The sequence below is a fragment of the Procambarus clarkii genome, chromosome 13 (assembly GCF_040958095.1).
Source record: "Procambarus clarkii isolate CNS0578487 chromosome 13, FALCON_Pclarkii_2.0, whole genome shotgun sequence".
NCBI lineage: Eukaryota > Metazoa > Arthropoda > Malacostraca > Decapoda > Cambaridae > Procambarus > Procambarus clarkii.
In genome coordinates, this window is record NC_091162.1 from 2085640 (window position 1) to 2113139 (window position 27500).

Below are 27500 nucleotides of genomic sequence, written 5' to 3' on the forward strand. Positions count from 1 at the left end.
AGCTGCTGCAGACGTTTGACATCAGGTACCTGCATAAAAATGTCGTCAACATACCTGCAGTATATGGCGGGTTTCAAGTTCATGTCAAGCGACCGAATCTACTTCCTTATACATGTGCCCATCTGGACTCAAGAAGGTTGCCTCTTTAGTGCAGGCTTGGAGTAGCTTCCTTAGTATGCGTTTTGGTATGTCAAGAGAAGTAGAAGCCGGATCACGACACACTCTATCCGCTAGCATCCCGATTGTTTCATCCCCAGGTACGTTGTTAAACAGTGACTCTACATCCAATGAGGCTCTTATCCCCATGGCCCCGTGCTCCCCGCAGTAAGTCAACGAATTCCTTTACAGATTTCAGGCTGAAAGCACAAGGTATATAAGAAGTCAGCAAACAGTTGAGTCGCTTAGCCAGTTTGCATGTGGATGTGGATATCTGGCTGATGATTGGCTGAAGTGGGTTTCCAGGCTTGTGGGTCTTGATATTCCCTTACCCATAACCAAATTGGTATTCCCCAATAACCTTTGGCAGGTGGAGTCCGTATTTCTTGATGTTCGCAATTTCGACCAATGTGTTTACCTTCGTTTTCAATTCGGTTGTAGTGTCCTTCGTTATCCTTTGGAATTTAGTTTGGTCAGAGAGTATGAGGTTCATTTTTGCCATATATCCGTCTTTTTTAAGAATAACGTACATTGGCGACTTGTCACCTCTCCTGACGACTATATCCTTATTCTCACGAAGGCTCTTAGCTGCCGCTTTGAGCTCGGGGGAGAGTATGGTTCTTCTGTAGCTATCTCGAGTCTTTCCTCCATCTGCAATAAGTTCTGCTTGCAAGGTGTCTTTAGTGGTAACCTCCTTTTGCGTTTCGAGATCGAATATGTCATCCAATAGGATCTCCAACTCCACTTTCTGGGCCATCTAACTTGGTATGGACATAACGTGACAGTATATATCCAGATTTAAGAGAGTGATTTGGTCCTCAGTGAGGTTGATTGAGGTCAAGTTTAAGAAGCCATCTCTGGGTCGTGGAATCGCTTTAGATCCTCCAAGTAATGCTGGCAATTTCATGATGATCCTTGTTTCGGTGCTATGGTTATGTCGATCTGTAAGGATATAGAGGAGTTGGTCGATTCGAGTATGAAAGTTTTCGACGATGTTGGTGTTTCTCTATTGGTCTGTAGCATGAAGTAGTTGCGTTTTGCTATCGTTGATCTCATTTTCTGCATTGTGTATCTGATTTCGAATCAGATCTTGGTGATATTTTGTCGTGAAGGCTCGCTTTCTTGCTGCTGGTCTTGCGTTTTAATATTAGTATATTTTGGTAGCAGTCTTTCTTGTAAACATATGTTGTTGAATATGACCGAAAGGGTACGATTAATAATTCTAACAAGAATCTTCTAAATATTTCTTACGGTTTTCTTCACTCTCGAGGGTAACTAAAACATTAACTCCAAAATTCATTCTGTGCCTGCTTCACCTTCCTGCATGTGTACTGCGCCTGCTTCACCCACCAGCATGAGTTGTGCATGCTTCACCTTCCTGTATGTGTACTGTGCCTGCTTCACCTTCCTGCATGTGTACTGTGCCTGCTTCATCTTCCTGCATGTGTACTGTGCCTGCTTCACCTTCCTGCATGTGTACTGTGCCTGCTTCACCTTCCTGCATGTGTACTGTGCCTGCTTCACCTTCCTGCATGTGTACTGTGCCTGCTTCACCTTCCTGCATGTGTACTGAGCCTGCTTCACCCACCAGCATGTGTATTCTGCATGTTTCACCTTCCTGCATGTGTACTGTGCCTGCTTCACCTTCCTGCATGTGTACTGTGCCTGCTTCACCTTCCTGGATGTATACAGTGCCTGCTCCACCTTCCTGCATGTGTACTGTGCCTGCTTCACCTTCATACATGTACTGTGCCTGCTTCACTTTCCTGCATGTGTATTGCGCATGCATCACCTTTCTGCATGTGTACTGTACCTGCTTCACCTTCCTGCATGTGTATTGCGCATGCTTCACCTTCCTGCATGTGAACTGTGCCTGCTTCACCTTCTTGCATGTGAACTGTGCCTGCTTCACCTTCCTGCATGTGTACTGTTCCTGCTTCCCCTTCCTGCATGTATAATGTACCTGCTTCACCTTCCTGCATGTGTACAGTGCCTGCTTCACCTTCCTGCATGTGTACTGGGCCTGCTTCACCTTCCTGCATGTGTACTGTGCCTGTTTCCCCTTCCTGCATGTGTACTGTACCTGCTTCACCTTCCTGCATGTGTACTGTGCCTGCTTCACCTTCCTGCATGTGTACTGTACCTGCTTCACTTTCCTGCATGTGTACTGTACCTGCTTCATCTTCCTGCATGTGTACTGTGCCTGCTTCACCTTCCTACATGTGTATTGCGCATGCTTCACCTTCCTGCATGTGTACTGTGCCTGCTTCATCTTCCTGCATGTGTACTGGGCCTGCTTCACCTTCCTGCATGTGTACTGTGCCTGCTTCATCTTCCTGCATGTGTACTGGGCCTGCTTCACCTTCCTGCATGTGTACTGTGCCTGCTTCCTCTTCCTGCATGTGTGCTGTTCCTGCTTCACCTTCCTGCATGTGTACTGTTCCTGCTTCACATTCCTGCATGTGTATTGTGCATGCTTCACCTTCCTGCATGTGTACTGTTCCTGCTTCACCTTCCTACATGTCTATTGTGCATGCTTCACCTTCCTGCATGTGTATTGTGCATGCTTCACCTTCCTGCATGTGTTCTGTGCCTGCTTCCCCTTCCTGCATGTGTACTGTGCCTGCGTCACCTTCCTGTATGTGTACTGTGCCTGCTTCACCTTCCTGCCCGTGTACTGTGCCTGCTTCAACTTCCTGCATGTATACTGTGCCTGCTTAACCTTCCTGCATGTGTACTGTGCCTGCTTCACCTTCCTGCATGTGTATTGTTCCTGCGTCACCTTCCTGCATGTGTATTGTGCCTGCTTCACCTTCCTGCATGTGTACTGGGCCTGCTTCACCTTGCTGCATGTGTACTGTGCCTGCTTTACCTTCCTGCATGTGTACTGTGCCTGCTTCCCCTTCCTGCATGTGCACTGGGCCTGTGCAGGCGATGAGTCACAATAACGTGGCTGAAGTATGTTGACCAGACCACACACTAGAAATTGAAGGGACGACGACGTTTCGGTCCGTCCTGGACCATTCTCAAGTCGATTGAATGGTCCAGGACGGACCGAAACGTCGTCGTCCCTTTAATTTCTAGTGTGTGGTCTGGTCAACACTGGGCCTGCTTCACCATCCTGCATGTGTACTGTGCCTGCTTCGCCTTCTTGCATATGTACTGTGCCTGCTTCACCCACCAGCATGTGTATTGTGCATGTTTCACCTTCCTGCATGTGTATGTACCTGCATCACCTTCCTGCATGTGTATTGTGCCTGCTTCATCTTACTGCATGTGTACTGTCCTGCTTCTTCCTGCATGTGTACTGTACCTGCTTCACCTTCCTGCATGTGTATTGTGCCTGCTTCACTTTCCTGCATGTGTACTGTCCTGCTTCACTTTCCTGCATGTGTACTGTGCCTGCTTCACCTTCCTGCATGTGTATGCTTCTGCTTCACCTTCTGCATGTTTACTGTTACTGCTTCACCTTCCTGCATGTGTATTTCCTGCTTTACCTTCCTGCATGTGTACTGTGCCTGCTTCACCTTCCTGCATGTGTATTGTGCCTGCTTCACCTTCCTGCATGTGTACTGTTCCTGCTTCACCTTCCTGCATGTGTACTGTGCCTGCTTCACCATCCTGCTATTCACATTTCTCATAGAGTAAGCCCTGCAGCGTATATATTTCTACGCACCATTAGTTCTCGATGCCTCCACTCCCATTTGTTCCAATATTCCCAAATTTCCGTTATAATTTTCTCGATATTTCCCCCATGATCTGATCTCCAGCGACAAACTATGAATTTCATTTCAATTTTTTTTAATTATCAGCGAAAAGCGCCAAGCTGATTTCAATCCTAAAAAGAATCACTTCCGTGAATAAGTATTGAGGGCTTCGTCATCGAGCGAGCATTATATTCCCTAAGACTAATTTCATCAACTTATTTCGATTCCTACATAATATCCCCTTACAATACTATGACACTATCTCTTCTCCATTTAAAATCACAATTCATTCAGCTAGTCAACAAATACATAAATTTTCAAGAATATCCCATCAGCATTCATTTCTCCCTCTTCATTATCACCTGCATCATCTCCTCCTCATCATCTATTCACTATCACCAGCTATTCGTCATTCTCTCTCGAAATACTTGAATTTATCTGGAGAAACCTCCATTATCCTCTCTAACAAGCTCATCACTATTCCTGCATCATGTGACCAGCCACTGACCATGACCTATCATTGCTTCCTTACCATCCCCAGTTCATCCTTCAACAAAATTTCACAATCACTGACAATGATATATCACATTACCAACAATCTTTTATCTGCTCACCATTCTCTCATAATTATTTCACCATCCCGACTCACGCCCATCGCTGTCGGCGAAGGTGCCTCGCCAATCTCTCACTGTAAGTCTTCACCATTCCCGGCACGCGTGCCAGACTTGTCATGATGTGTAGGGCTGTATGAATCAAGCGGCCAGGCTGAGGAACTGAGGTGAATCCTTGAAGAGTTCTCTGGAGAGGAGAAAATATGGGAGGGAGAGGGACTTAACATGTGGGGAGAATGCAGAGTCGTGAGTAACAATGAACAGATTGAGAGAGAGAGAGAGAGAGAGAGAGAGAGAGAGAGAGAGAGAGAGAGAGAGAGAGAGAGAGAGAGAGAGAGAGAGAGAGAGAGAGAGAGAGAGAGAGAGAGAGAGAGAGAAGTGGTGGTGATGGTCTAGGCAGAACGACCTACACGACTGATGCAATCCTTGAATTCTACAACCCGCTCTCGCACAAGACAGTACACATAAGACTTATTGCTTTTAGTCACTATTTGGCTGATTAATAAGTACATATGTGGTATGTGCCCCGTTATATTTCTTTTTAAGGTACAAACTCTTCCTATAGATTTGCTAAACACCAGTTTTAATATTAGGAATTTATTTTTCAGTTTTATTAAACAATAGAGATTTTATGCAATATTTGACAATATCCTGAGTTACTTTACAATTTATTTAAATATTTTGGTTTTGTTTTATTATTTTTATAAAACTGTAATATCAATATAGGTAACATACTAAGAAGGTTATCTTGAGGTTATCTTGAGATGATTTCGGGGCTTTTTTAGTGTCCCCGCGGCCCGGTCCTCGACCAGGTCTCCACCCCCAGGAAGCAGACCGTGACAGCTGACTAACACCCAGGTACCTATTTTACTGCTAGGTAACAGGGGCATAGGGTGAAAGAAACTCTTCCCATTGTTTCTCGCCGGCGCCTGGGATCGAACCCAGGACCACAGGATCACAAGTCCAGTGAGCTGTCCGCTCGGCCGACCGGCTCCCGGTTAGGTTAGGTTGGGTCAGTGTTTTCTATTCAGCTTTTCAGGGTAAACTAAAATATTCGCAATAAATAAGTATTTCACATATGCACTTATTAATAAGCCAATATTGACTATAAGCAAGTGCGTCTAATGAAGACTTGATCCCCTAAACTTCGCCCGAGCTTTCAGTTTTTAAAACGGGAAGTGGAGGAGCTCCGGACTCCTGGTGTAATACTGGCTCCACCGGTGTTGACAGGAGCCCAGAGGCCCTAGCATAAGACAGACTCCACCGGTGTTGACAGGAGCCCAGAGCCCCTAGCATACGACTGACTCCACAGGTCCAAAGAGCCAAAGCTCAACCCCCGCAAGCACAATTAGGTGAGTACAGGTGTTGACAGAAGACCATGGAATAACATCCATGGAATTTTGAATGTGTGTTATGGAGGGTCGACGGACGGTTTATTAAGCAGCAGACCCGACATTTTAGTACCCAAAATATAATGGTTCCAGGTGTTGGCTTGGCGCAGCCTTGCAGACAACGCACGAAGTAGGGAGTTGCATAATATAACTTAATTTATATCATTCTATAACCATATTTAAAGTTATATATTATCCTTGTACCCATGAAAGTGTCCGTATACTCATGGACAGAAGCCAGACGCTTAGGGCTAGCCTCACCCAACGTTGAGCCATGAATCATGTGCGGCTGACAGTTCCATAGGCCAGCGGGGATCAACCCGAGTGTTTTTTTTTTTTTTTTTTTTTTGCAAGGATATTCCTGCGCGAGCCCTAAGCCTCTTGTTGACCCAGAAAGTGTTACATGTTTCTGTTTTATTTAGGCGGAGTGTGAGTATTTATGACTCGTATGGTCGCTTCAGTAAGATTTTGCCCAATGTGTTTAACAACATCTGTTCTGTTGAACCTAAGTTGAAATCTTATTTGGTTTGTAACTCTGCACTGTTTAAATAATGTTCCAGTGATCTGTTGTGGTTGTAACTGCACTGTGTTAAATAATGTTGCAGTGGTCTGTCGGGCATTTCTCCATAGTCATGACATTTTCCCTAGTGAAATAATTAAGAAATGTTGGATTTTATGGATACCTCTTACGATACGATTTTCTTGGTCAACTAAAATATTGGAAGCCTTCCAATGGAGGAGTTTCACAGTTACACAGTTTCCTAATAATACTTTTTATGTGAGAGAAAACATAATACATCTGACTCATCGCTCATTATCATGATGAAGCGCCCTGTGTTTCCCCAGACGCTGGTTCGATCCTCGTCCTGCTCTAATGATTTTATCAGTGATATATCACACTGTTGTGATTTCTTACTGTGTTTTACACCTTAATTTATCTTCCTTGATAAAAGCGAAGCGATCTACAAGACGTTTTTCATGCGGTCGTCTCTTCCAGGCATGATTTACACTCGTAGAGTAATTTAAACTTTATAAATAATATACTGATTAGAGTAATATGCATAATGAAAACGTAGTTCTTGGTAGTAACAACAGAAATAACAGCTCATTTTTTCTAATATTAATAATAAATAAATTATAATTGTTCTTTCATATATGTATCATCAATTCACCTCAAAATAACATTCTAATCACTTATTCAATTCAGTTCAAATTCAGTGTTTACAAATACTCTGCCAAACTTCCATATGTCAAAGAGCTTAAAAAATTCCCCAAATATATAGTCAAAAACGTTTTGAAACGCAGCTCGAGCTTGACCATGTAGTGAGAGTGTGATTTTTACGTAATAGTAAATAGCATTCTAAAACCGGTTAACGATGTGCCAGTATTTATGAGGGAAAAAAACAGTGGTAGTGAAGTACCCATTGGCGATATAGTGACAAGTTATGGCCAGGATGTAGCACTCTTTATCTGGTAGAAAAGTCACTTGTTCTATATGATTTGTTCATTCGCGCCCTTGGGGAATACGTTATTGTAAATTTTGTAAATATTTATAGAATATAAAAATTACATGATATTGGAAAGGGGTTGGAGATTTAAACCCCAAACGGGAGCTCTGGTTATTGCAGCAGACTGTTACTTGCGTACCGGCGGACAGCGTCCCACAACCACTCTCTGACAGAACAAAGAGCCGACCTCGGCAGCCACATTCCCGCTACCGTCCGTCTTGTGTACACACCCTTCTTGAGCCGACGTGACTCTCCACTCTCGCCACTCCTCTCCTCTATTAGGAAGGATCTCCTAAATCCTCCTATTGTGAATGAGTGTTTACTGTCACTTTATCCGCAGCCGTGACTCTCTCTCTCTCTCTCTCTCTGGGAATTTCAAGAGGACAAGGGCAAAAGCCAGCTAACATATAAAACATTTAATACATAAATAAACGTAAATAATAACACATATGATAAGCAATATGACCGTACAACACTCTAAACTGCTACAACCCGGTACCACTCCAATATCATATCCTGACTTCACCAACTGTCCATATCAAGTGGCTGACTAACTCTTGGCGCACAATCAACTACCCCCTCACTGCTTGGGGCTTAAATCCTGCCACACCAGTACTGTATCCTCAACCCTAAAATTATATGAAACTCTGCTTGGAGCTGAAATACCTGAAACATCTACTTAAGTCTTCCCCAACAAAAGAAGAAATCAATCTCTCACCTTACACTGCATTTACATGTATATGTACTTGTATATGTATATGTATGTATATTTACATGTACATGCATTCACATACATTTACATGTATGTGAATGCATGTGTGTGTATATGTGTGTGTGTGTATGTATATGTATGGGTATAAAGTATATATGGAAGCTGATCAGAATTACATTTCACCTTTGTGAATGTACATTAATGACACTATGTAAAAGACACATCTAACACTTTATGTAGGGCATACGTAAATCTGTGTATCTATGTATTTACGTATGAAGGTTAGCTTAGCATTTTAAAAGCACCGAATCACCTTCTGTGGTTGAGTGTTCAATAAACCCTTGAACTATATGTTTAACACTTCTCTAACCCTGTCCATGGAGGACAGAAGAAAATGTATATATGCTGGTTAGCATTGTAAATGTGTGGCCACGTCTGTGATAGAAAATAATAATAATAAAAAAAAAACTGCATTTACATGCCAATAAGCATTCAAACACTCCCCTTATACTATCATGTGTCAACAATGATCCTCTGTTCTGATCCTAGAGGCTCCTTAATCAATGCGTGTATTTGGGTCTTCTAAAATATCAGGAAGGGCACTTCTGCAGTTCTCCCAATCTGCTACTCACTGTTTCCACAAGGAAACGTGTAGCTTCCGTACACTACTTGAAGGTAACTCTTCGCTATGGAATTCTGCTCTTCCACAGAGTTCAGCATACACTTCTTCTTCAGCCTTGAAGTTCCTCCATTAACTTCTTCTCCAGCCTCAAAGTTCTGCCATTAACTTCTTCCTAAACAAACTAGTAATTCCATTACCATGCCAATAAAAAAATTTCCTAACAGAACATAAAGAATAAACTAATACCCCAGCATTACATCTCGCCCTCCAATGCGCCGTCTAACTGTGGTGGGTATTCCCCCGTCATGGACGAATCCAAGCTGGAAACATGTCTTGACACGCCACCAGGAGCTTCCGCCGGCCGCGATGCAGGGGTGGGGGTGGGGGGGGGGGCCGCCTCCCCTCAGTCAACCCTTGACCTCCATCAAGAGCAGACGTACCACTGCTTCCTCTAGCATGTCTTCTCAACTGTAATTACTTATTTTAGCTCAACGGGCCAATATAATCACTACCCCTACATATACATATGTTCACTACAATCACTGGGTACACGATCAAACACTGATAGCTAATCTAGTAAACGATTACACAAGCTTATCACAGAGATATATGACGTTGGGCACTCACTTCCTGGCCCTCAACGTGGCGCTCAAACAGGTCGCCAACAAAAATCACTATAGGACTGCTTCACATAGCTTCTTCTAGTCCGGAGTTGAGTACACGGAGTCGCCCAGCAGGATCCACAACAGAAACACCTGTTTACTTCCTTCTTCTTGAAGAAGAAACACAATTAGAGTTCCACGAAGGCGCGACCAACAGTCACTTTCAGGTCGCCTCTAATATATCCAAATCACAAAGAAATGGTGTACTATTACCCCCAACAGCTTCCTCACACTTTCAAACAAGTAGCCTTCGCTCCACCACTAACACAGGGAACTATATTCTTCCTCCTTTCAGGAGATCAACGAAGAACGACCACCTCTGACGACGGCTGTGACTCAAGTGAGGTCACGTCGTCCTGCTAGCATCACGTCACGTCATCAAAGTATCAACATCTCATTTACAGTCATTTATTACCAGACGCTCATCCTCTGCTCGTATTCTTAAAATATTCAATGACGTTTGTTATATATTTTTTTTTCTCTGACCTCTTAATCTCAGGTCTGGAAAGCAGAATAACTCTCACAGGTATTATAGTTTGTGTGTTGGTGGCGTTGTCGTGTTGTTCCTCCTTTACAGACAGCCAAACCCACAACTCGGTAGAGTGCTTATACCTCGCTAGGAGATCACACTAGGCGCTTCTGGCTCTTGGAGAGGGGCTCAACGTCACACATTTAGGGGATGCGGCTCCAACACTTAGCCTCGTTGTGACGTGCACACACCCACTCGAGCCGCTGTGACTCCCCACTCTCTACTTAGGTGATATGATCTCCTCGATCCCCTTTTTGACTTATTAGTATTACCTTCTACCCTGTCCACAGCAGTGGTTCTTGGTTCTTTCTCTCTCTCTCTCTCTCTCTCTCTCTCTCTCTCTCTCTCTCTTCTTCTGTACTATTTCATGGGAAGCCTCACTAGGACAAGGGCAAACACCAGCAAATTGTAATACATTTACTGGACAAAGCACATACACAATAGATACACACACATAATAATAATAATCCTATACTCTATACTATTACAATCAGGTTGCACTCCAACACCATCAGAACTCTATCACCAGCTTATCAAGTGGTATCCTATCTCCTGGTTCACCACCTGATACTATCAACCTCCTCAAGTTGATCAAGTCTACATACACTGTTGCACCATCAGCAAGAGAATATATATATATATATATATATATATATATATATATGTATCTATAAATGTGTACAAAGAAAATCAGCATGTGAATGCAATAACATATATCAGTATAAATGTTCCTTGATACACAACAATGATCGATCGATCACTCTATCAGTCCTAGAACACATACATCTGTAGGTAATCCAGCCTACGACTGTAACTCTAAACTTCAGTATAAAACACTCCTTGCGTAAGAATGCAAACAATCACTCACCTCTCACTGCGTCTTGCACGCTAATGACAACCAAACACTATCAACTCCCTACAAGTAATCCACCAGAACTTCCCTTCCACATCTGGAAGTTCACTACCCTGATATCTTTAGGTTCTTCTGGGGTTAACTACCAGGGTCCTCTGCAGCTCCTCCAGGCTGCTACCATGAAGTATCCTTGAGCAACTACGGTGCTTCACCCTTCTGCTAGGTTCCTCCACAGCTCTCCTGGCTGCTACACCATGAAGCTCCCTCGAGCAACTATGGTGCTTCACCACCTCTACAGAAGCACGTGACACTCCTCTTCACTGCTTCTCATCACAGCTCGAGGTCCTCTGCTCCACTACCTTGGAGTCTCATCAACTACTCCCTCTGTGCTGGCTTCGAAGTTCTCAGCAACTTCTTCCCCAAACACAAACCTGCAACCCATTGACACTCCAATGAAATTGTTTCCCCTTTAACACATAAACAAAAATAATCACACAATATGTTTGCCTCAAACCTCTATTTGTCCTCTACATACTGTGAGAGTGGACTCCCCCGTTGAGCAGGTCCATTCTCCACCTCGCCTGGCGGGCCTCACGCTGGGAGGGTCTTCCACCATCAAGAGCTGGGCCCCCTCAGTTGCCTGCCAGCGCTCAGAGGAGACGGATGTCGCTCCGTGTTCCTCCCTCTCCACTCTCTTATTTCAGGCCTTCTGCCTTATTAAAATATGTCTAACTTATCAATAAACATTGCTACTGTCGCTGGGCACACGACCAACTACAAGCAATCACTATGAACTGGCATATATCGTGCTTACCACAGATTGTCTAGTCGAGGGCGCTATCCCTCTGACGGCATCCGGTCAGGGCGCTCCACACAGCCCACGAAAATGTCTCTGGGCGGTTTAATAAACACTCATTGTCGCCCAGGACTTGAGACCACACATCCCCAGCTCGATTCCACAGCTGGTACGTCTGCACACTTCTCTTCTCTTCGAGATATATCACTAGGGGTTCCTTTCTGACGGGAGCTCAACGGAGCGCGGCTTTCCCCCTGCGATGTCTGGCCTCAAGTGAGGTCAAAGCCCTCCAGAAGCGAGCCTCACACCTCCAGCAAAACATCCACATCTCCTAACTAGTCATTTATCTGTTTTCTTCTTCACTGCCCATAATCTCAAATTGTGATTTAAATCCAACCAACTATTTTACATATGTGTTATCACCTCCATATTTCCTAGACCTTCCGGTTAGGTCAGGCTTGCTGAATAACTCTCAAGAGGGAGACTCGTTTCTCCTGTAGGCTGAGATCATAACACTCCCCTCCCCTTATTTCTGAGAGTTATTCCAGTGGCAAAGCTTGGGATAATTCATCCGCCACCACACTGTCTCGTTCTTCAACCGATTGGTTCGACTGGTTGATCTGCTTATGTACTCCCTTAGGAGTCTACAATTAGTTCTTTGCTCTATGCAACATCTGGCTCACAACTCGCCAGAAACATGATCCTCTCACAAACGATCTGGCTCCTCTGGCACCTCTTGGCTAGGCTGTCCTCCTATGACGCCTGCACTCCATCGGTCCACTTTACTTATTGTTTCCACCCTCCGTTTCTTCGTCTTCTTTTCTTCTCGTCCAGAGTCAGATATCTATTGTCTGTACCGCCTCTGTCGTCTTCACACTTCCATCTACTGCCATTATATTTTCGTCTCCTGCCATCATACTTCACTTCCCCGTCTTCACCAACGATTCTCCCTTTCGTCTCCTCATTTATCCGAGACCTCATCCTTTTTGACTTCCATCGAGTCCTCGGCTTTCTTCTATTCCTCCATGCTTGTATCATCATCCTCTTCCCACACTTCTCACCTTTATACAACTCCCTTTCTTCTCCTTCAACTCTTCTTCGTTCCCTAAAAGTTTCTTCGAGCACTGTACTACATCCAACAGCACTCGACTGTACATGTTGTTTTGCCTCTCCTAGAGTGCTCGTAAGCATCCCTCCACACATACTGTCTCTTCTCCTTTCATTTTCTCGGCAGTTACTCTTCTTCACTATCTCTCCACCTTGTTTTCTGTGAAACATGTCAACTCCTGACATCTCAAACAACTCCACTTTCCATATGCCTCTGTGCTCATGGACCACTTGACACTCTACTCTCGTCCTCAGTATGTCCACATCCTTCTTCATTTCTACTCAGCACAGTTGCATTCATCTTCCGACTCTTAATTTCAGCAGTCTGGGCTCTATTCAGGTCCGCTCTCTTCACATGATTCTTCTTCGGCTGGGCCATCTTCACTTTTGACCTCGCCGAGACTTCATCTTCCTGAGTCGGACCTTCCTCAAATAACCACGCTATATCTACATCGATATCTTCCACCGGTTGAATCGACATTGTCTTATATTCTCCAGCGTCTCCCTCGTCGGCCACCTCTGCCTTCATCACTACCGAGACAGGGTTTTCAATGGCTTGGCGGTCTCCTGACTCATCTCCTCGGATGTCAGTCAGGTTCACACTCTCACGTGTCCCACCCATGCCGTGGCCTTCTGGGCTCTCCTCTGGCACAGTCTCCGCTATGACTCTTGGCAACACCTTTGTCCCGCACAAGTCATTCCCCAGGATCACTTGGACTCCTGGAATAGGTATGTCGGGGCATACTCCCAACATCACCTCTGCCGACACATATTCTGACCTTAGCTGGACAGTACAAACGGGCATGTCACTCTCAGACAATAACCCATATACGCTCATCTTACTCCTGCCAGCTAACCGTCGATCATTCCCAATCAGGCTTCTCGTAATCAAGCTCTGATTAGCTCCGGTATCTCTTAAGATACCAATTTCTACCTCAGGTTGGCCTCCTATACTGATCCAACCTTTACTCATGAACGGCCTATACCTCTCGTTCACTAAGTTCACTTTCTGTGGTTTGTCTCGGAACACATCATATTTACCTTGGGGGTCACACATGGCCAGGGTCACAAGTCTTTTGCCCTGTCTACAATCTCGCATCACGTGACCCAATCAGTTACAATTGTAACACCTCACCAGGGAAAAATCTCTCCTATAAGAACCAGAGTGGCTCTGACTTTGTCCACTCGCATGAGAGTTCCTCGGGCCAGGTACACTACCTGCACTCTGTGGGGCTTTACTGGACTCTTGGTTTCCTGGATAACGATCAGTTTCTCGTTTAGCTCTTCCATCTTCACTTTCAGACGAAGTGCGCGACCTTCTCTTCTGAGCTTTAGGGTACTTACTTTTATCTGCCCATTTATCAAAATTCTTCTCACCCCAGACTCTTCTGGGTCTCTCATAATTTCTTCCTCCCCAGACTCCACTGGATCTGAAATTGCTGCATCTCGCCTTGCTTCTCACTCTGTTCTCCCTCAAGCTCTTGTATGCTTCGGTAATCATATGCGCCCTATCTGCGGCAACTTTCACCTCCTTTATCCCCGCTTCTTGGATCTTGAACTTTGTTTCGGGATGCATCATCTCCAAGAACTTCTCCATGACCATCAGTTGCTTCAGGTCAGCGTAAGATCGAACTCCAGCAGCCTCAATCCACTTCTGGAATCGTCTTTCCAGATCCCTTGCTGTCTCAGCAAAAGTACATGCTCCAACTTTGATCATCTCTCTGAAGCGCTTCCTATAAGCTTCTGGGGTTAACTGAAACGAGCGCAATATGCTGCTCCTTACTGTGGCATAATCCTGGCACTCTTCCAGTGACAATTGGGTATATGCCTCCCTGGCTGCACCGGTCAATCTTAACTGGACCAGCTGGGCCCATTCCTCATGTGGCCACTCCTTGATGCTGGCTACTTTTTCAAAATGCTCGAAGAAGCTCTCTGCCTCTTCGGGAACAAACAAGGGAATGTCCTTCTCCCTAACCCTAACATCTGGTGAGTGTGATACCTGGGTGGTGCTCTCTGGCAACCCATGTTCAATCCTTTGCTCAGCCAAGGTTCTGTTCGCTTCTATCTGCATTTGTTTTGTTCTCACTTTTTCTTTTTCGACCTGGGCTTTTTCTTTTTCCACCTGTAGTCTTGCTTTCTCTTTTTCTTTCTCCTGTTCCAACTCCAGTTCCCTTATTCTGGTTTTCTCTTTTTCCCTCTCGGCTTCATTTTTCATCTGGAGTTCCAATTTCATCTTTTCCAGCTGGAACTGTCTCTCCTTGTCCTCACGCTGCATCTGGAGCTCTAACTGGAATCTCTCCAAGCTCCTATTTCGGCTACTCCTGCTACTGTGGCTAGTCTTGCTGCTCCTACTCGATCCCTGGGATCTCACTTCATCCTGCCCATCATCCTCCTTTCCACTTTCAGCTCCTTTTTGGGCTCCTTGCTCTGCCGCTTCACTTTTGGCTCTTAATTGCCTCAGGATCTCATCCCTCATCCCAGCTACTTTATATGCTTTCAACCTAATGCCACATTTTTCTGCTATTTGTTTCAACTGATCCCTCGTGCAACGTTCCAAGTCCTCAGGCTTGCCTGACTCCATAAACGCTTGCACCTTATCCATCTTATCCTGTGAGTCTTCAAAAGAGAGAGAATATACACCCGTGGTCACACAGTTTATCTATTTCAACAAGGGGTGTACAAATCCACTCTTGGACAGGGTGTGGGTGTGTCAGTTCACTCTCCCATACAGGCTCCCAATTTATTATAGGTTGTGTGTTGGTGGCGTTGTCGTGTTGTTCCTCCTTTGCAGACAACCCAACCCACAACTCGGTAGAGTGCTTATACCTCGCTAGAAGATCACACTAGGCGCTTCTGGCTCTTGGAGAGGGGCTCAACGTCACACATTTAGGGGATGCTGCTCCAACACTTAGCCTCCTTGTCACGTGCACACACCCACTCGAGCCGCTGTGACTCCCCACTCTCTCCTTAGGTGATATGATCTCCTCAGTCCCCTTTTTGACTTATTAGTATTACCTTCTACCCTGTCCACAGCAGTGGTTCTTGGTTCTTTCTCTCTCTCTCTCTCTCTCTCTTCTTCTGTACTATTTCATGGGAAGCCTCACTAGGACAAGGGCAAACACCAGCAAATTGGTATACATTTACTGGACAAAGCACATACACAATATATACACACATATAATAATAATGAATCCTATACTCTATAATACTACAATCAGGTTGCACTCCAACACCATCAGAACTCTATCATCAGCTTATCAAGTGGTATCCTATCTCCTGGTTCACCACCAGATACTATCAACCTCCTCAAGTTGATCAAGTCTACATACACTGTTGCACCATCAGCAAGAGAATATATATATATATGTATCTATAAATGTGTACAAAGAAAATCAGCATGTGAATGCAATAACATATATCAGTATAAATGTTCCTTGATACACAACAATGATCGATCGATCACTCTATCAGTCCTAGAACACATACATCTGTAGGTAATCCAGCCTACGTCTGTAACTCTAAACTTCAGTATAAAACACTCCTTGACATAAGAATGCAAACAATCACTCACCTCTCTCTGCGTCTTGCACGCTAATGACAACCAAACACTATCAACTCCCTACAAGTAATCCACCAGAACTTCCCTTCCACATCTGGAAGTTCACTACCCTGATATCTTTAGGTTCTTCTGGGCTTAACTACCAGGGTCCTCTGCAGCTCCTCCAGGCTGCTACTATGAAGTTTCCTTGAGCAACTACGGTGCTTCACCCTTCTGCTAGGTTCCTCCACAGCTCTCTTGGCTGCTACACCATGAAGCTCCCTCGAGCAACTATGGTGCTTCACCACCTCTACAGAAGCACGTGACACTCCTCTTCACTGCTTCTCATCACAGCTCGAGGTCCTCTGCTCCACTACCTTGGAGTCTCATCAACTACTCCCTCTGTGCTGGCTTCGAAGTTCTCAGCAACTTCTTCCCCAAACACAAACCTGCAACCCATTGACACTCCAATGAAATTGTTTCCCCTTTAACACATAAACAAAAATAATCACACAATATGTTTGCCTCAAGCCTCTATCTGTCCTCTACATACTGTGAGAGTGGACTCCCCCGTTGGGCGGGTCCATTCTCCACCTCGCCTGGCGGGCCTCACACTGGGAGGGTCTTCCACCATCAGGAGCTGGGCCCCCTCAGTTGCCTGCCAGCACTCAGGGGAGACGGATGTCGCTCCGTGTTCCTCCCTCTCCACTCTCTTATTTCAGGCCTTCTGCCTTATTAAAACATGTCAAACTTATCAATAAACATTGCTACTGTCGCTGGGCACACGACCAACTACAAGCAATCACTATGAACTGGCGTATATCGTGCTTACCACAGATTGTCTAGTCGAGGGCGCCATCCCTCTGACGGCGTTCGGTCAGGGCGCTCCACACAGCCCACGAAAATGTCTCTGGGCGGTTTAATAAACACTCCTCGTCACCCAGGACTTGAGACCACACATCCCCAGCTCGATTCCACAGCTGGTACGTCTGCACACTTCTCTTCTCTTCGAGATATATCACTAGGGGTTCCTTTCTGACGGGAGCTCAATGGAGCGCAGCTTTTCCCCTGCGATGTCTGCCTCATGTGAGGTCAAAGCCCTCCAGAAGCGAGCCTCACACTTCCAGCAAATCATCCACATCTCCTAACCAGTCATTTATCTGTTTTCTTCTTCACTGCCCATAATCTCAAATTGTGATTTAAATCCAACCAACTATTTTACATATGTGTTATCACCTCCATATTTCCTAGACCTTCCGGTTAGGTCAGGCTTGCTGAATAACTCTCATGGGGGAGACTTCTTTTTCCTGTAGGCTGAGATCATAACACAGGGTACTCTCGTTCCACACCAGGCTACATGTGGTCGTAACAATACACACACACACATACATACACAAACACACACACACACAAACAACCCTTCGGGGTTCCATTCAGGAACACCAGAAGGAAATGCAATACCCCAGTCAACCAACCCACAGGGCTCCCCTCCACCCCCAGCACAAATCCCTCCTTGCCAATACACAATGCCCACCATATCACTCAAATCCTTCCTCCCCGTCTTACCCCGGGTATCAGCTACCTTCCCATCCCCTGGTCTTCTATCTGCCCCAAGCAGGCCCAGACAAGACCTAGGCACTCCATTCCCCACCCTGCCTTCCCCCCAGACCCCTGTTAACTACACCACAGGAAGGCGTGCCCTCACCCCAAGTAATCCTTGCCTCCCCCCCATACCCTCAGGACTACTTCCTGCCCCAAGCAGACCTGAGAAAGACTTAAGCCTTTTATCTCCCGCCCCACCTCCCTCTGAACCCTTGGCAACTAACCTACAGGAGGAGGAGCCTACCCAAGAAGAAATGCCCATGGATCAACTTCCTACACTTGTAGGGAGGGAGGGAGGGTGAAAATGGATATAGGAAAGTGACCTTTAAGGTAATGTATTCAAACATCGATGGGATTATCAATAAAGCAAGCGAACTGGCGGAAAGGGTGCAGGAAGAAAACCCAGATATAATAGGACTCACGGAAACAAAATTATCAGAAGTCATAACAGACGCTGTGTTTCCAAAGGACTACTATATAGTAAGGAAAGAAAGGTAAGAGAGAGGAAGTGGAGGGTTGGCCTTGTTGATAAGGAAGGAGTGGAGCTTTGATGAGATAGAAATTCCGGGCTGTGACGGATTCAGAGATTACGTAACAGGAACTAAGACAAAAAGTGGACCGAAGATAATAATGGCAGTCTTTTACAACCCACCAGTAAATGACAGAAGACCCAGACATGAGTATGATAGGAACAACATGGCAACCAATAATATAATAGAGAGAACAGCTTCAGTTGCTTGCAGGAATGGCTCCAGACTCTTAATCAAGGACGATTTCAACCATGGAAAGAATGGGAGAATGGGGACCCACATGGAGGTGCAGATACATGGAGAGCTAAACTCTTGGAAGTGGCAACAAGGAACTTTCTGAGCCAACATGTCAGGGAACCCACACGAATGAGAGGCAATGACGAACCAGCTAGACTCGACCTGATATTCACCTTAAATGACTCAGAAATAAGGGAAGTCAAATAGGAAGCCCCCATAGGAATGCGTGACCACACTGTATTGCCATTTGAGAATCTGGTGGAGGTAGGAATAACCTATCCAAGGATGGGATCTAAAGGGAAAAGACTGAATTACTGAAGAGGAAAATGTGATGAGATGAGGAAATTCCTAAGGGGAATACCATGAGAAACAGTACTCAGAGAGAAGACTGTACAGGATATGATAGACTATGTCTCCCAGTAACGCCAGGAAGCTGCAGATAGATTTATCCCGGTCCAAAAGGAGAAAAACGAAATGCAACAGAAGAATCCATGATTCAACCAGGAATGTAAAGTAGCGAAGCAAGTGAGTAAAAGAACATGGAGAAACTACAGGAATAACAGAACGCCAATGAGCAGGGAGAGATACCAGAGGGCAAGAAATGAGTAACTCAGAGTGAGGAGAGAAGCAGAGAGACAGTATGAAAATAACATCGCGAGTAAAGCTAAGATCCAATCAATGCTGCTCCACAGCCACATCAGGAGGAAAACAGCGGTGAAGGAACAAGTGATGAAACTGAGAAAAGGGGAGAATAGATGCACGGAGAATGACAAGGTGTGTGAAGAACTCAAGAAGAGATTCCAGGAGGTCCTCACAAAAGAACAAGGAGAAGCCCCTACGCTAAATAAGAGGGCAAACCAAGCAACCTTGGAGGATTTTGATCTCACCAGTGATGAGGTCGAAAGAATCTGTTGGAGCTGGATGTGACAAAGGCTGTTGGGCCTGACATAATCTCACCATGGATACTAAAAGAAGGTGCAGAAGCACTAAGTGTGCCACTCTCTATGGTGTATAACAGGTCCCTGAAAACAGGACATCTACCAGAAAGCTGGAAGACTACTACTGTAGTCCCAATATACAAAAAGGGTGACAGGCAAGAAGCGCTGAACTACAGGCCAGTTTCCTTAACTTGCATACCATGCAATGTGATGGAGAAGATCGTTAGGAAAAGGCTCGTAGAGCATCTGGAGGGGAAATAGCTTTGTAACACACCACCAGTATGGGTTCAGATATGAAAAATCATGCCTCAAAGGGTTAATAGAATTCTATAACCAAGCAACAAAAATTTGGCAAGAAAGAGAAGGGTGGGCAGACTGCATTTTCTTGGACTGTCAGAAAGCTTTTAACACAGTAACCCATAAAAGGCTGTTACGAAAGACGGAGCAACAGACAGGAGTAAAAGCTAAGGTGCTCCAGTGGATAAGGGAGTGTCTAAGCAAGAGAAAACAGCGAGTAAGGGGGGAAACATCAGAGTGGTGAGATGTCACCAGCGGAGTCCCACGGGGCTCAGTACTTGGACCCATCCTGTTTCTAATATATGTAAACGATCTTCCAGAGGGTATAGACTCATTTCTCTCAATGTTTGTTGATGATGCAAAAAATTTGAGAAGAATCAAGAATGATGATGATAGACAGTGATTACAGGACGACTTGGACAGGCTGAAGGAGTGGTCTAGAAAATGGCTACTAAAGTTCAACTCAGGAAAGTGCAAAGTAATGAAATTAGGCGAAGGGAGCAGAAGGCTGAACACAAGGTACCATCTGGGAGGTGGAATCCTACAAGTGTCAAATAACGAGAAGGATCTGGGGGTTGATATCACATCGAACCTATCCCCAGAGGCCCACATCAAAAGGATATCCTCAGCGGCATATGCTAGACTGGCCAACATAAGAACTGCCTTTGGAAACTAATGTAAGGAATCATTCAGGACCCTGTATACCACTTTTGTCAGACCAATCCTGGAATATATAGCTCCAGCTTGGAGTCCATAACTAGTTAAACACAAGACAAAGTTAGAGAAGATTCAGCGGTTTGCCACCAGGCTCGTCCCGGAACTGAGAGGTATGGGCTACGAGGAAAGGCTAAAGGAGCTGAAACTCAAGTCCCTGGAAGACAACGTAAACCTGAAGTATACGTATACCGTATACCTCCTGAAGCCCACATCAAAAGAATAACATCGGTGGCGTATGTGAGGCTGGCTAACATCAGAACAGCCTTCAGGAACCTGTGTAAGGAATCATTCAGAACCTTGTATACCACATATGTAAGACCAATCTTGAAGTATGGGCCCCAGCATGGAGACTACCTTGTCAAGCACAAGACGAAGCTGGGAAAAGTTCAGATGAATGCCACTAGGCTAGTCCCAGAACTATGAGGCATGAGTTACGAGGAAAGGCTGAGGGAACTATACCTCGCGTCGCTGTAAGACAGAAGAGCTCGAGGAGACATGATCACCACATACAAAATTCTCAGAGGAATTGACTGGGTAGACAAGGATGGATGATTTAACACGGGTGGTACACGCACAAGGGGACACAGGTGGAAGCTGAATACCCAAATGAGCCACAGAGACATTAGAAAGAACTTTTTCAGTGTCAGAGTACTTAGTAAATGGAGTGCACTGTTAGGTGATGTGGTGGAATTTGACTCCATACACAGTTTCAAATGTAGATATGATAGAGTCCAGTAGGCTCAGGAATCTGTACATCAGTTAATTGATGGTTGAGAGGCGAGAGACACACACAAACACATGTAGCTGATATGATAGGAGAAATTGCTACTGGACTTCAACAAGACCAAGTGAAGTGATGTAAGGGGGAATAAGCGACAGGAGACCAAAGGGACAGTTCACTAGGATAATAAGTGCAGCGTACTCTACGCTATCAAAACTTATAACATCATTCAGGAACTTTAATAAGAAGGCATTTAGGACGCTTTACACTGCCTTCATCAGAACAGTCTTAGAGTATGCAGCTCCTTCACGAAGTTCCCACCTGAAGAAACACATTAGGAAATTGGAAAAGGTAAAGAAGTTTGCGGCGAGGCTCGTCGCAGAGTTACGAGGGACGGGATATGAAGAGCGCCTGAAAGAACCGAACCTGACGACGATAAAAAATAGGGGAGAGAGGTGACATATTATATTGGCATATAAAATACTTAGTGGTATTGACAATAGAAGAAATGTTCAACTTGAATACCAATAGCTCAAGGGGGGAGGGAGGCATGGGTGGAAGCCTGAGACTGAGATGAGTCATAGAGATGTTAGGAAGTTTTCATTTAGTATAAGAGTTGTGGGAAAATGGAATGACCTGAAGGAGCAGGGTGTTAAAGCAACCTTAATTCACAACTTTATTTCTGGTATGATAGAAGTCAGGAACAATAGCATTAGACAACCAGCAGCTAGAAAAGCGCGGTTCAAGGGCTAGAGCTCGATCCTGCAGGTAGTAATTGGTGAGAACATATAGGTGAGAACACACACAGAGACGATGCACAAATAATGAGAAGAGATGTGACGTGAGGAGTGTAAGATTCGCCTATTTGACATAAACAAGCTGCAGAGTTGGCACGACAAATGGTTGCTGGAGTTCAACACCAGTAATTGTAAGGTGATAGAATGGGAACAGGTAACAGGAGACCAAAATGACAGTACACGACGAAAGGGAAACTACCTCCCAGTAACGATCAGATAAAAAGACCGGATAGTGGACATGAAACTAAACCTGACTCCAGAGACTCATATAAATAGAATAACAAAAGCAGCAAACTTTACACTAGCAAAAGACAGAACGTCGTTTAGGAACTTAAATACAGAGGCATTTAGGTTGGGGTGCGGCACCTTCATGAGACCAGTTTAAGAGTACATCGCCCCATCGTGGAGCCCCATCTGAAGAAGCTCATTAGGAAACTGGGAAAAGGTTCAGAAGTTTGCAACAAGGCTTGTACTCACCAAGATGTAATCACCAAGATGTACTCACCAAGATGTACTCACCATCCTAGATCCTAGCCCCACCTTCCCAACGTTCTTAAATTATTAATGCAGTGATTTATTTCTCACTCTTTTATCGTATTCACATATAAAATTTTGAATCGAATTAGCTTTATCGACTTCTACGTCTAACATGAACCACTTATTGACAGCTCTGACACTGAAAAAGTTCTTTCTGACGTCCATGTGACTCATTTGCGGCTCGAGTTTCCGTTTATGACTACCTTGTTCCGCTGTTTCTAGTTTTAGACAATGCTGCTTTGTCTACCTTGTAAATTTTCCTCGTAAAATTTTATTTTATGTTATCATATCACCCCTTTCTCTCATTTCCTCCAGTGTGTAGGGGTCCAGTTCCCTCAGTCTTTCCTCATAACTTAAGCCCTTTAACTCAGGAACGAGTCTTTTTAAAATACCCCCTCAAAGGATACACTGAAGGAGGACTGAGGTTCTCCCTCTTTGACCCGGAATTGCGAGGGATGAGGGATGAATAGTGACTGAAAAACTAAATCTGACGACGCTGGAAGAGTAGAGAGAAGGGAGGACATGATAGAGACGTATAAAATACTTATTGGATTGTGAGAGGGGAAATAAAGACAACGAAAACCAATAGTACAAGAGGACATGGATGGGTGCTTGATACTTAGATAAGTCATAGAGACGTTAGAGATTTTTCTCACAGTATGAGTAGTGGGCAAATGGAATGAACTAAAGGAGCAGGATGTATAAGCAAATCCATTTATAATTTTACAAATAGATATAATACGGAATTACGTCAGGAGTCATTGCATTAGACAAGAAGCGGATGAAAAAGCATAGTATGAAAATTATTTTAAATGTTCTGATTAGTTTATGCCACGAGCATGTTCCGATGAGTGTTCCACGAGCATGTTCTGATGAGTCTGTTCCACGAGCATGTTCTGATGAGTCTGTTCCAAGAGCATGTTCTGATGAGTGTTAAACGAGTATGTTCTGATGAGTCTGTTCCACGACCATGTTCTGATGAATCTGTTCCACGAGCATGTTCTGATGAGTGTTCCACGAGCATGTTCTGATGAGTGTTCCACGAGCATGTTCTGATGAGTCTGTTCCACGAGCATGTTCTGATGAGTGTTCCACGAGCATGTTCTGATGAGTGTTCCACGAGCATGTTCTGATGAGTGTTCCACGAGCATGTTCTGATGAGTGTTCCACGAGCATGTTCTGATGAGTCTGTTCCACGAGCATGTTCTGATGAGTGTTCCACGAGCATGTTCTGATGAGTGTTCCACGAGCATGTTCTGATGAGTGTTCCACGAGCATGTTCTGATGAGTGTTCCACGAGCATGTTCTGATGAGTGTTCCACGAGCATGTTCTGATGAGTCTGTTCCACGAGCATGTTCTGATGAGTCTGTTCCACGAGCATGTTCTGATGAGTCTGTTCCACGAGCATGTTCTGATGAGTCTGTTCCACGAGCATGTTCTGATGAGTCTGTTCCACGAGCATGTTCTGATGAGTCTGTTCCACGAGCATGTTCTGATGAGTCTGTTCCACGAGCATGTTCTAATGAGTCTGTTCCACGAGCATGTTCTGATGAGTCTGTTCCACGAGCATGTTCTGATGAGTCTGTTCCACGAGCATGTTCTGATGAGTCTGTTCCACGAGCATGTTCTGATGAGTGTTCCACAAGCATGTTCTGATGAGTCTGTTCCACGAGCATGTTCTGATGAGTGTTCCACAAGCATGTTCTGATGAGTCTGTTCCACGAGCATGTTCTGATGAGTGTTCCACAAGCATGTTCTGATGAGTCTGTTCCACGAGCATGTTCTAATGAGTCTGTTCCACGAGCATGTTCTGATGAGTGTTCCACGAGCATGTTCTGATGAGTCTGTTCCACGAGCATGTTCTAATGAGTCTGTTCCACGAGCATGTTCTGATGAGTCTGTTCCACGAGCATGTTCTGATGAGTGTTCCACGAACATGTTCTGATGAGTGTTCCACGAGCATGTTCTGATCAGTGTTCCACGAGCATGTTCTGAGGAGTCTGTTCCACGAGCATGTTCTGATGAGTGTTCCACGAGCATGTTCTGATGAGTGTTCCACGAGCATGTTCTGATGTGTCTGTTCCACGAGCATGTTCTGATGAGTGTTCCACGAGCATGTTCTGATGAGTCTGTTCCACGAGCATGTTCTGATGAGTCTGTTCCACGAGCATGTTCTAATGAGTCTGTTCCACGAGCATGTTCTGATGAGTCTGTTCCACGAGCATGTTCTGATGAGTGTTCCACGAGCATGTTCTGATGAGTGTTCCACGAGCATGTTCTGATGAGTCTGTTCCACGAGCATGTTCTGATGAGTCTGTTCCACGAGCATGTTCTGATGAGTCTGTTCCACGAGCATGTTCTGATGAGTCTGTTCCACGAGCATGTTCTGATGAGTCTGTTCCACGAGCATGTTCTGATGAGTCTGTTCCACGAGCATGTTCTGATGAGTGTTCCACGAGCATGTTCTGATGAGTGTTCCACGAGAATGTTCTGATGAGTGTTCCACGAGCATGTTCTGATGAGTCTGTTCCACGAGCATGTTCTGATGAGTCTGTTCCACGAGCATCGTCTCCCTCTTACCATGACATTCATACAACTTGTGTGCATAAGAATTACGTGTAAAGTTTTCTAAATAAATAATACGCCTGAATAAAATGCTATACAGACTTCCAGAATGTTGAACCAGAATGTTTTCCTCACTCTTGAGTTTATCAAACACGTATTATAAGTCCGAACCAAAATGTTCATATCTCTGGCACACGACGTGCAAAAGTTCTCTGAGCCAGTTTATTAAGATATTATTCCAAGATCAGCATATGTAAATTGGGCCAAATTATTACTACTTCTTGTCTGAGAGCTTGAGTATTACTCGAAATGATCCCGCAGCGTATAGCTCATGACTATATTTTTGTTATGCACGCAGACGTGCACACGCACACACACATACACACACACACAGGTCATCATGTAGTCTGTCTAGGTCATTTTGTAGCCTCTAACTTTTTTTTTTGAGATATATACAAGAGTTGTTACATTCTTGTACAGCCACTAGTACGCGTAGCGTTTCGGGCAAACTAACATCCTCTGTTGTAATTCTCCTCATAATGTTTGCATCGTGTTAATGTTTGCTGACGATGCAAAAATTATGAGGAGGATTGAAACAGAGGATGATAGTAGGAGGCTACAAGATGACCTAGACAGACTGAATGAATGGTCTAACAAATGGCTGCTAAAGTTCAACCCGAGTTAATGCAAACCCTCTAAACACAAACCGTAACTGTCTCTATTTTCCGCTTGTTACAACTTGTAATAAAGTTGTTACATCTTGGCTTGACGTGTTTATGACGTATTAGAACATTGTTACAACTTGCTATATTGGTTGTTATAACTGGTTAGGAGGTGTTTAAAACTTGTTGGAACGTAGTACCAACGTCGTAGTTTCGGGTGTGTGTTTGGCGGGAAGTAATGAAACTAGGCAGTGGAAACAGGAGGCGAGACACAGGATACAGAACAGGAGATGAAGTACTTCATGAAGCGGACAGAGAGAAAGATCTAGGAGTTGATATCGCACCAAACCTGTCTCCTGAAGCCCACATAAAAAGAATAACGTCTGCGGCGTATGCGAGGCTGGCTAGCATCAGAACAGCCTTCAGGAACCAGTGTAAGGAATCATTCAGAATCTTGTACACCACATATGCAAGACCAATCCTGGAGTATGCGGCCCCAGCATGGAGCCAGTACCTTGTCAACACAAGACGAAGCTGGAAAAAGTTCAGAGGTATGCCACTAGACTAGTCGCAGCACTAAGAGACATGAGCTACGAAGAAAGGCTGCGTGAAATGCCCCTTACGACACTGGAAGACAGAAGAGTAAGGGGAGACATGATCACCTCAACAAAATTCTCAGGGGAACTGACAGGGTAGACAAGGATAAACTATTCAACACTGGTGGTACGTGAACTAGAGGGCACAGGTGGAAACTGAGTACCCAAATGAGCCACAGGTCATTAGAAAGAACTTTTTCAGTGTCATAGTAGATAACAGGTGGAATGCATTAGGCAGTGATGTGATGGAGGCTGACTCCATACACAGCTGAAAATATGGATATGACAGTGCCCAGTAGGCTCAGGAATCTGTACACCGGTTGATTGATGGTTGAGAGGCGGGAACAAAAAGCCTAAGCTCAACCCCCGCAAGCACAAATAGATGAGTGCAAATTGGTGAGTACACATACACACACACACACACACACACACACACACACACACACACACACACACACACACACACACACACACACACACACACACACACACACACACACACACACATACACACAGAGGAAAGAGAGGGAAGGTAGGGGAGGAGGCGGAGTGACCCTACTCATGAGAAGGGAATGGAGTTTTAAGGAGATGGCCATCCCGGGCTGTGAGGAGTTCAGAGACTACATAGCAGGCACCATAACAATGGGAGGACCAAGAATAGTAGTAGCAGTAATATACAACCCTCCACCAAATGACAGGAGACCCAGTCAAGAGTATGAAAACAACAACAAGGCAGTTAACACTATAATTGAGAGGGCAGCCTCTGCTGCCTGTAGAAATAGATCCCACCTGCTCATCATGGGCGACTTCAATCACGGAAAGATTGACTGGGAGAACCAGGAACCGCATGGAGGCGAGGATACGTGGAGAGCCAAACTATTGGAGGTGGTGACAAGCAACTTTTTAACCCAGCATGTCGGAGAACCCACAAGGATGAGAGGCAATGAGGAACCAGCGAGACTCGACCTAGTCTTCACTCTGAACGACTCCGACATAAGAGAAATCGGTTTTGAGGACCCAGTAGAATGAGCGACCACAGTGTACTGGTGTTTGAGTACTTGATTGAAGAAGGGTTATTGAACTCGAGGAAGGGATACCGAAAACCAAT

The 27500-nt window shown here is 44.8% G+C and overlaps 1 protein-coding gene across 1 annotated transcript in view; it reads right to left on the reverse strand.

Moving 5' to 3' along the window:
- Positions 1-24743: 24743 nt before the first annotated feature.
- Positions 24744-27500, reverse strand: part of LOC138364528 (dentin matrix acidic phosphoprotein 1-like) — a 54898-nt gene continuing 52141 nt past the window's right edge. The window contains exon 2 of the mRNA XM_069324182.1: positions 24744-25144. Coding sequence (XP_069180283.1) covers positions 24744-25144 — 401 coding nt within the window. The remainder of the gene's footprint in view (positions 25145-27500) is intronic.